Genomic DNA, 9107 nt, shown 5'->3' on the forward strand with positions numbered 1-9107 from the left:
TTAATGGAATTTGAGCAAGAAAATACCGATTTTTAGCAAATGTACGATTTCTTAAATGTAAGAAATAAGATATACGTAATATAATTATTGCCGCACATGCAGCATCCAGCGATTTTATAAATTTTGCTAGCCTGTGGTTTCATTGGACGCGAATCCGGGCGAACTGACATTTTGACGAATGAAACATACGATCGTGTGCCGAGCGATAGATATTTATTTTCCGATAACTATCCTTTGTCTGTACACAGACTACAACTTTCGAAAATACAATTCAGCAATGTACGAGAGATACTAACTTATTAAAATCGCAAGTCAGAGAGTCGTCTGGAGAATGTCAAAACCTGATGCGCCCTGCAGATTCTTAGTAGATATTATGCATATGCAGTAGGAAAAGGCTAGAGCCATTGATGACTTACAGAAAGTGCTCTATTTGGAAAATCTCACAAAAGCAGACTTATACAGACTTAGTGTACAAGTTGAGATGGACATAAGTTGATAAAAGTGGTTGGTCGTTCCACGATACATATTTGATTGCTTTGACATACTGAGCTGATCAGACCGTCAGTTTGCGCGAATTCGTGTCCACTGCAACTACAACATTATCATCCGCTTAAGCACATTCCTGAGACATCGACCTTCATTAATAATTTTCATTATTATTACTGTGTGATAAATATAATCACCACCAGAAGGAAGGAAACTCTCGAGCTATAACTACTGTATAAGTCCGTAAATGACAGAAATTTAGCCTATTGAAATGATAATTTCTAACGATTTCAAATACTACTACAAAAAAGACAAAAAGAGCAAGAGTTAAAGATACATTAAAAGGTCAAACGGTGACGTCATCGTATGGATAGAAACTTATCAAGGTAGGAAACACATCAAAGATAATGTGATTTGTCTGTTTGTACGATAACCGTATACACGTAGTTCTATCAGATATCAAGTGTGCCACGATAAACATTCGACCGGTAAAAGTAGATATTTCGCGGACTTCTGCTCATTACTCAACCATCGGTCTATCGACGAATTACAACGTTTCGTATATACATATATATACACAACTTTTTCTAACTTTTTTTCCAATAATATATTCCGGTGATTGCGAATAACAACCAGCTTGATCGCTTCAATGGCGAAGACCACGGACTCTATTTGCGATGTACGCAAGCGTACCACAGAATCCAAATCTGAATTACAATCAATCGAAAACAAGCAAAACAATGACTTTTTAGTTAATTATCAAAATCAATCTTACAATATACAAAAGTTTCTTCGGTATCACCCCGGTGGAACGAAGATATTGAGATACTTTAAAAATCGAAGCTTAGAGAAGGCGTTCGAAGAATTTCCCCACTCGCAAGCGGCATTTCACCTGTTGCAGGACTTCACGTTGAATCAAGAAAAATATCAAAAATACGAAGTAAGTACAACAGGGAAATTTATTGCAATATGTACTTGTATGTATTCTCTTCGAATTTTGTACTAGACATTTCATACTTTAAAAAATAACGTTCGACAAATATAAATGGAACAATTCATCGAGAGTTACGAACTGACGTTTTCATTTAAACGTTTATAGAATCTGATCGATTGGGACAAAGCTATACTTGGACAAGTAGGTTCACTGGGTCATCATTACTGGGAATGGGTCAATTTACCAGTGTATAGGGATATTAAACTTTTCAAGTCAAACATCGTAGAAAGTTTAACAATTACTCCTTGGTATCTGATACCGATAGTATGGATTCCAGTGTCTCTCTACTTCTTTTATAACGGATTGGCACGCATCGCTGCCATCAATACCGGTATTTTTACCATTTTCAATTTATTTTTTATTTTTTTTTTCTATCAGTCACAGTAATTTCTATTGCACACATTACTTAATTAAGGATTATGATAACTTTATTAATCCCTTTATATCAATGTATAAAATATCTCGCCATGCAATGTTGTTCCTGGTACATATTGGACGAAATATTTTGCAACGCAATGTCATTCATACGACGCTTTGTACAAAATATTTCGCAACGCAATATTGTTCATGTGATGTTTTGAATGAAATATTTCACGTTCCCATTTTCCAATGTTTACGACTGAAAGTCGCACATCGGTCAGTGTAACATAACATTATGTACATGTAATACCATGCTTTCAACTATTTCATACAACATTTCCTTTATTTAACATTCCTAATCCCTTTTACGTTCACAAACGCAGTGTCTTACGAATTAATTTTTATGCGAATCGTTGAACGACACGTATCGCACGTTTTCCAACGACAGGACACGCAAGATATCTCGTCCGAAGCTTCATGCATATGAACGAATATTTTTATATGAACGAATTACGTGGCGAAATATTTCGTCCTCCGATGCGAAAGGGTTAATTTATTTTGTTCTATTTGTTGAAACTTTCAGAAAGCATCGTGTTTGAACCTTTAATTTCTTTTATATTCGGTATATTCATATGGACTATGTTAGAATACGTATTTCATCGTGAAGTTTTTCACTTTAAACCACCCGATAACTCGAAACTATTTATTACTTTGCACTTTTTACTACACGGTGTTCATCACAAGGTAAAAAGTAATTTTCAGTCTTTAAATTTATTTGGTTACAAGGAAAACGAAAAAATGACGATAAAATCGATATATGGAAATAATTTTAAATCGCATAATGATTTTATTTTTTGTTCAATAGGCGCCGTTTGATAAAAGAAGATTAGTATTTCCTATTCTACCAGCTTTATTGGTAGCAAAACTGTTACTAATGATTTATAATGTGGTGTTTCCACAAACGATTTTTTATTTTATACTCTCTGGTACAACGACAGGTACTGGTATTAAAATATTTATATTTATTGATTTTATCATAAATATCAATGATGTATCAAATGTAAAAAAAATTTGTCTCATAGGCTATATGTTTTACGATTTAATACATTATTATCTACATCATGGCGCACCGAAGTTTGGAACATATATGTACTTAATGAAAAGGAATCACAACTATCATCATTTTTTACATCACGATCTAGGTAAAATTTACTTGCTTTCTAAGAACTAGACGAATCATAAATAAAAACTTTGTTCTTCAGGTTTTGGTATCACCAGTAAACTATGGGATTACATATTCAGAACGAATATTTGTTTGCGGCAATTGTTGAAGCCCATTGAATGGTAAATCGATCCATCCGTAATGGTAAATTATATACGAACTATGTACATATAACAAGCAAACAGTACAAAAAGAAGTCAATTATAATGTACTATCGTTCGTTTGATGATATATATATATATATATTTTAAGTACAAACAAAAAATAAAATGCACAAGATACATGTACAATACATACATAGAATCGAGCCAAATCTTTCAGAGAAGAAAGTATCATTATTCATTACTATAAGAACCTCAGCAAATTGATGGTTTAAGTACATGATCCTTTGAATATACGCTTATTTTATATAAAAATATTTTGAGCATACTAAACAAGTAAATCAGTATCAATGATTAAAAGAATACCATCATCATCGGTGACATAAACAAATGTGATTAATTATAGATTAAGATTATAAATAAATGTGATTAAAGTCCATCAACTTTTATGTTTTTTCTACCCATACTTAACTGTGGGAATGTGCTCTTATTCGTAGGAGGATTCAACCTAGACGATAAATTAACAAATGCTTCAAACAAACTTGCTCTATCCATAACATTTACCTCATAATGTTTCAGTTTTTCTCTAGTACACCAATTGGTGGCTTTGCTTGCTATATTCTCCAAACTATGAGATTCTTCCTCAGCTTTAGTTCGATTTCCAATAACAATCATAATTATTTCCTTTTTGTCTTTATTCCTGTCAATGTCCTTTTTCAATGGAAACAACACATCCAAAGATTCAGGTTTTGCGGTATCGTAAACTAAAACGTATCCATCAGCGAAACCAAGGTAATGTCGAGGTAGTTGCTGATTATTTGCATTATTCTGAGGAGATTCCAGTCCTGCAGTATCATAAAATCGCACTTTTTCCTTCGTACCGCGATCAGTTTCTATATTTGCGACATAAACATCTTCGATTGTAGGATGAATTTCCTTTTAAATTATAAAATATAATTTGACATAAATAAATATAATACGTTGTTGTAGTTAAAATACAAATTTAAAATTGAGAATTAGTATGTGACGTAGAAATATATTACCGCATATAAATATATACATAAAAAAATACACATATAAAAATATACATAAATATATGTACCGCAATTGATTTTTATGCAAACATAACCTATATTCTTACTGTTTTGACATTGACATTTCCATATATGAGTTGTTCCAACAATGCTGTCTTTCCTACTCCTTTCATTCCACAAACAACTACTTTTGTTGTTTTCCCCATATCCAATCCTTCGTTTAAATTGCGCTATATCTACTTCCGATATTAAAACTCATGCCATTATTAAAAAAATAACTTAAATCACTGAAGTCAACATTAACTCTAGTAACAGAATGAAGACAGGTGTTTTCCTAGGGGAAACGTATACTATCTGTTCTCATCAAAGATATGTCCCATTTCGGAAAATATAAATTTATTTACAAATTGAATAAATACTAATAACTGGCGGGTATTTTAATTTATTTAATTTTAAATTCTTGACATTTCACAAACATTATAACAATAAATATCTTCTATAGTAATATAGTTTCTTAAAATAAATTTTTGTCTTATTATAATTTATAAAACTTCCTCCATATAATATTTCAGTTGCATAAAATATTTAATGGTAAATATCGAAAACTCAATTACATTGGAATGCTTAAAATAATGCTATTAAAGCAACTGTAACTCATAGAATTTTATCTTTATCATTATAGTAAATAAGAGTTTACTATATACATGTAAATTTATTATCAAAATATTTTCTTTTTGTGGAATCATTAAATTTTTACTGCTGTAAACATACTTAAATGTATTATACGCATGCCTTGTTATTCACCTATCTTTTTTGCAAATACAATATGTTTCTTTATGTAACATATCATTTCCTCCATTGAGAGTAATTTTGATCTCTACATGCATTGTCAACTTTTTAGTCTTTGAATTTTGTTGCTTGTCTCATTTAGTGTTTGAGATTCCAATAATAATGAATTTCACATGCAAAGACCTGCATACACTAAGATATCATGCATTTTAAATTCATTAAAAGTCGATTATAAGCAGACATCTTTCCAAGAAGTCTGACATTTTATTAGAAATAGACGAACCAAAGTGCATCTTCATCTCAGATCTGATCAATACCACGTTACTTGTTTCACGTGGAATTTATTCTGGCCTATGGCTTAGATGTCTCTTTCACCTGTTCCACGGGTTTTGTGTCTTCAGCCAAAAGAGCATTTAAGTCTACATCTTGAAAACTTACAGAATGTTGGCTAGAACCTAAAATTATAAGTATAACACATACATTAAAAACTATAAAAAGATATTACGATTTCATGATCATAATTTAAATCTGTATACCTGCATGTGCAAGGAAAAGGTCTTTCAAAAATCCTAATTCTTTTGTAAGCATCTTAATTTTTTCCTCAAGTAATTCATTCTCTGTTTTTAACTGATTTACACGTTCTAATGTTTGTTGTGTACGTAATTTACTTTTAACTCTAGAACGCTTTACAGCCTAAAAAAATATTAGAATATTAAATAAATATATAAATGTTTTCAATATAGTTTCTAGAAAATAATTAATTGCTTTCATTTACTTGATTATTTCTGTCTCTGCGCCGTCGATAATCTTCATCATCTTCTTCTTCAGAAATTTGTCTTTTCTTCTTATTTCCAGATGTATTTTCTTTATTTTTGGGTGCCATCTACAATTCATTTTAAAAGATATATACAATTTAAAAACTTTCATGAATGCTACTTTTAAGTGCTTTAAATATATTGTTAAATTTGTAAATAAAATATCGCGTTGTTACTTGTTCAATTACTTTTTGTTAAATATTTATGTAGTAAACTCAAATAATATATGCATATAATGTATTTATGTACAATCATAAATCCATAACAAACAATACGTCACATCATGTAAGTTACGGTCAGTGTTTTTAGAATATATAGTCTATTTTAAACGATTAGAGTACGTAAGTACTTACTCTAAGGCAAACTCATATGACGAAAGATGTCGCGTTACGTACATGTGAAATTTTACTTACTTTTTATATTCCATACAAATACTCTAAATTCTTGATCTCGTATCACCATAAAAGCTTCACAATTGAGACTTTTGTTGCTAATAATTTATCATGCGTGTCACGGTAAAACACAGTTTCGATACGTCATGTTGATGATGCAATGCTACTTAAAAGAAGCTTACAGGCACGTAACGGAACACAGACTGCCCTCTATCGGTACATTTCTATGCTAAATATAATAGTTTTGAAAAAATGTAACCTCCTTCATCGATTATCTTTTATTATTAAAAATTTTGCATATGATGTCGCTGCATTTTACTTTACTTTTATAACAATCAATATATACATAGGTTTTCATCTTGCTTATTATTATTATTATTATTATTTTTCTTATTATTATTATTCATTCACTCTCAGAACCACTTTCACCACTGCCACTACCAGATTCGCTATCACTGCCACTAGCTGATCGAGATCGAGATGGAGATCTCGACTTCGATCTAGATTTTGAACTTGAAGGTGAACCAGACCGAGATTTAGCTGGAGATTCAGATCGAGATTTAGTTGGAGATCCAGAACGAGATTTAGCCGGAGATCCGGATCGTGACCTTGAAGGTGATTTTGATTGGGATCTTGATTTAGAAGAGTTTCTGGATTGAGGAGTACCAGATCTTGACCTTGATTTACTGTGCGACCTAGGAGACTGGGATTCAGAAGGTGAACACGAAGCAGATCTAGACTTTGACGGTGATGCAGAACGAGATTTCGATCTAGAACGAGATTTCGAACGAGAGCGGGATTTTTTACTAGATGCTCGGGATGATGCTTTTGATGATGCTCGGGAAGATGCTCTTGACGATGCTCTAGATTCGGCTTCATTTTCAGAACCTTCTAAAATAACAATAGATCATAAAATTATTAAAAAAATATGCATAATACATAGCTAATAGAATTTTATATAATATTAATGACCTCTATCTTCTGCTTTCTCAGCTTCTTGTTGAGGTTCTTCTTCTTCTTCTTCCTCCTCCTCTTCTTCATCTTCATCTTCTTCTCCTGGTGGTTCTAACTGTTTCTCCCTATATCTTTGCATTTTGAATTCATTAGCATTAAGTGGTCGATGTCTTACTATTAATCTCGTGTTATTTGGTTGTTGTCCAACTTTTTGACGACGTTTACTAAGTCGTACTCTCGTTTCCAATTCATTATAATACACCTACATAACACAGATAATAATAAAATACATATATCTCACATAATTAATGTAAAACATACGTTTTAATGTAATTTTAATGTAAAACATACCCCATCTTGTCTTATGACAAGGAAATAATTTTCCTCGTATCCTTTTGAAGCTTTACTCTTGACATTCCAATTATATTCTCTAGCCATCTTATACTCGTACTCATCATCATCTGCATAGTCAATACCAGCTGCAAAATCTCTCCTACGCTTTTCTAATGTCTCTTCTAAAGGTAAAAAGTATGCTACAAATTGTTCACCGCTTTCATCCATTACACCCCTAAAATAATAACTCTGTTATAATATTTCGTAAAATGTTATAAATCAAGCATTGGCTATAGTTTACTGTACTAACGAACTAAAAAAATGTATGAATTTACCGAATCATAGCTTGTGACATTTCTTCAATTTGAGCTGGCACAGAACGTCCAGTTGGTGCTGGATCTGAATCAAATATAACTTGTGCGCAAGGATATTTCCATAGCTGAAAAAGATCCATTGAAAAATAATAAAAGAATTAAAATACATACTTATATCCTATAAAAGTATTTAAAATACCTTGAAATCTGGAAATACTGGCAAAATTTCTACAGGTACTACATTTGGCTTACTGTAGTGTCTTTCAATGGACTTTTTATTGTCTTCAAATGTTTTTTCTATTGCTTTTATTTGACTTTCACGGTCCATATATAATGTTTCTTCCTATAAATGCAAATATAACACAATTTTATGCGAGTGAAAAAAATTTTAGTACAAATAAAACATATAAATATCAAGACTCACTTTGAAATTTTTCTTAATGCTATAACCAACTTTAGCTTCAACTTTATCCACAGTTTGTGGTTGAAATCTAGTTTGTTCTGTAGAAATGTATTCAGTACGTCTAAGCCAAGACACACTTCTGGCATGATGTCGAGATCTTTTAGAATCTTGTGGAGTAAGAACATCTTCTTCCAAAAGTTTTTCGTCAGCAGGATCTAATTGAGCATTCACATCTCCAGCATATGTATCTTTATTTATAAGATCAATCTCTACACCTAAATCATGTTCTGTCAATACTTCATATTTATAATTACGTTCGAGTGAAGTTGGATTATATTGAATAAACCTACGAATATTAATTAATTATACATTATTTAAACTACTATTGATATTTAAATATCTGATCTTACCGAGTAGATGCAAAAGGATATGTAATAAATTTAGGATCAAATGGTATATCAGGCAATGTATTGCAATATTTAACTCTACATATTAACTCAGATCTGAAATAAAAATAATAAAAGAGTATAAAATATCATTGTTATAACAAAAAAAAAAATAGGTTAGAATCAAATCTCTTACCTTTTCTCTGCTGGTCTAGTCGTACGTTTATCTCGTTCAGCTGTATTACCATTAGTTTGAATTGTAGGAGCCATATTATATTAGCAAATGACATTTAACAGATTTTAGACATTACAAAACTCTTAATTCCACAACGCGAACTACACTTTGTGTACTAAAAACAGTTTATCCGACGCCACGTATTTATACCTCACACAAACCAGAAATGAGAGTACTCATGCCTGTATTTCCAGTTTCACAGTACAAGTGCTGCACCATGCGGCGAAGTGCTGAATTACTTGACCGCCAATCAAAAGCGTGAACACTCTCATTTTCTCTCTGCTCATAA

At 31.6% G+C, this 9107-nt stretch overlaps 4 protein-coding genes across 7 annotated transcripts; 1 reads left to right on the top strand and 3 right to left on the bottom strand.

Moving 5' to 3' along the window:
• The first annotated feature begins 60 nt into the window (after nucleotides 1-60).
• On the top strand, nucleotides 61-3241 carry LOC132909723 (fatty acid 2-hydroxylase). Of its 2 annotated transcripts, XM_060964703.1 has the most exons (6): nucleotides 61-1426; nucleotides 1586-1811; nucleotides 2424-2584; nucleotides 2706-2838; nucleotides 2923-3042; nucleotides 3103-3241. In XM_060964703.1, the coding sequence occupies exons 1-6, from the start codon at nucleotides 1136-1138 to the stop codon at nucleotides 3186-3188; spliced, it is 1017 nt and encodes a 338-aa protein (XP_060820686.1). In that variant the 5' UTR covers nucleotides 61-1135; the 3' UTR covers nucleotides 3189-3241. The 2 variants fall into 2 exon arrangements, with proteins under 2 accessions (XP_060820686.1, XP_060820684.1); XM_060964701.1 differs by having other exon boundaries at nucleotides 269-1426; nucleotides 2706-3042.
• Nucleotides 3242-3294: 53 nt separating this feature from the next.
• On the bottom strand, nucleotides 3295-4526 carry LOC132909725 (NF-kappa-B inhibitor-interacting Ras-like protein). The gene is made up of 2 exons (XM_060964709.1): nucleotides 4305-4526; nucleotides 3295-4099 (listed from the first exon to the last, which is right to left on the bottom strand). Exons 1-2 carry the CDS (start codon nucleotides 4401-4403, stop codon nucleotides 3593-3595), a joined length of 606 nt encoding a protein of 201 aa, XP_060820692.1. The 5' UTR covers nucleotides 4404-4526; the 3' UTR covers nucleotides 3295-3592.
• Nucleotides 4527-4623: 97 nt separating this feature from the next.
• LOC132909726 (CCAAT/enhancer-binding protein gamma) lies at nucleotides 4624-6365 on the bottom strand. 2 transcript variants are annotated; one of them, XM_060964710.1, is made up of 4 exons: nucleotides 6215-6365; nucleotides 5762-5869; nucleotides 5523-5679; nucleotides 4624-5441 (listed from the first exon to the last, which is right to left on the bottom strand). In XM_060964710.1, exons 2-4 carry the CDS (start codon nucleotides 5867-5869, stop codon nucleotides 5338-5340), a joined length of 369 nt encoding a protein of 122 aa, XP_060820693.1. In that variant the 5' UTR covers nucleotides 6215-6365; the 3' UTR covers nucleotides 4624-5337. The 2 variants fall into 2 exon arrangements, with proteins under 2 accessions (XP_060820693.1, XP_060820694.1); XM_060964711.1 differs by lacking the exon at nucleotides 6215-6365 and adding an exon at nucleotides 5990-6097.
• A 194-nt stretch (nucleotides 6366-6559) lies between these two features.
• LOC132909718 (RNA polymerase II-associated factor 1 homolog) lies at nucleotides 6560-9013 on the bottom strand. Of its 2 annotated transcripts, none has more exons than XM_060964691.1 (8): nucleotides 8780-9013; nucleotides 8608-8700; nucleotides 8219-8543; nucleotides 7994-8137; nucleotides 7816-7919; nucleotides 7499-7715; nucleotides 7166-7409; nucleotides 6560-7081 (listed from the first exon to the last, which is right to left on the bottom strand). In XM_060964691.1, exons 1-8 carry the CDS (start codon nucleotides 8851-8853, stop codon nucleotides 6597-6599), a joined length of 1686 nt encoding a protein of 561 aa, XP_060820674.1. In that variant the 5' UTR covers nucleotides 8854-9013; the 3' UTR covers nucleotides 6560-6596. The 2 variants fall into 2 exon arrangements, with proteins under 2 accessions (XP_060820674.1, XP_060820673.1); XM_060964690.1 differs by having other exon boundaries at nucleotides 6560-7084; nucleotides 8780-9009.
• Nucleotides 9014-9107: the final 94 nt, after the last annotated feature.

The sequence above is a fragment of the Bombus pascuorum genome, chromosome 8 (genome assembly GCF_905332965.1).
Source record: "Bombus pascuorum chromosome 8, iyBomPasc1.1, whole genome shotgun sequence".
NCBI classification, from domain to species: Eukaryota; Metazoa; Arthropoda; class Insecta; order Hymenoptera; family Apidae; genus Bombus; species Bombus pascuorum.

Bases quoted from the DNA above. Each gene is read 5' to 3' on its own strand.
- LOC132909723 (XM_060964701.1), top strand. From the start codon at position 1,136: ATGGCGAAGACCACGGACTCTATTTGCGATGTACGCAAGCGTACCACA. The intron at 1,812-2,423 runs GTATTTTTACCA...TGAAACTTTCAG, and splicing joins CATCGCTGCCATCAATACCG to AAAGCATCGTGTTTGAACCT. The intron at 3,043-3,102 runs GTAAAATTTACT...TTTGTTCTTCAG, and splicing joins TTTTTTACATCACGATCTAG to GTTTTGGTATCACCAGTAAA.
- LOC132909725 (XM_060964709.1), bottom strand. From the start codon at position 4,403: ATGGGGAAAACAACAAAAGTAGTTGTTTGTGGAATGAAAGGAGTAGGA. The intron at 4,100-4,304 runs GTAAGAATATAG...ATAATTTAAAAG, and splicing joins GAAATGTCAATGTCAAAACA to GAAATTCATCCTACAATCGA.
- LOC132909726 (XM_060964710.1), bottom strand. From the start codon at position 5,869: ATGGCACCCAAAAATAAAGAAAATACATCTGGAAATAAGAAGAAAAGA. The intron at 5,680-5,761 runs GTAAATGAAAGC...ATATTTTTTTAG, and splicing joins GCAGAGACAGAAATAATCAA to GCTGTAAAGCGTTCTAGAGT. The intron at 5,442-5,522 runs GTATACAGATTT...TTATAATTTTAG, and splicing joins CCTTTTCCTTGCACATGCAG to GTTCTAGCCAACATTCTGTA.
- LOC132909718 (XM_060964690.1), bottom strand. From the start codon at position 8,853: ATGGCTCCTACAATTCAAACTAATGGTAATACAGCTGAACGAGATAAA. The intron at 7,920-7,993 runs GTATTTTAAATA...GATCTTTTTCAG, and splicing joins CAGTATTTCCAGATTTCAAG to CTATGGAAATATCCTTGCGC. The intron at 7,085-7,165 runs GTCATTAATATT...TTGTTATTTTAG, and splicing joins TGAGAAAGCAGAAGATAGAG to AAGGTTCTGAAAATGAAGCC.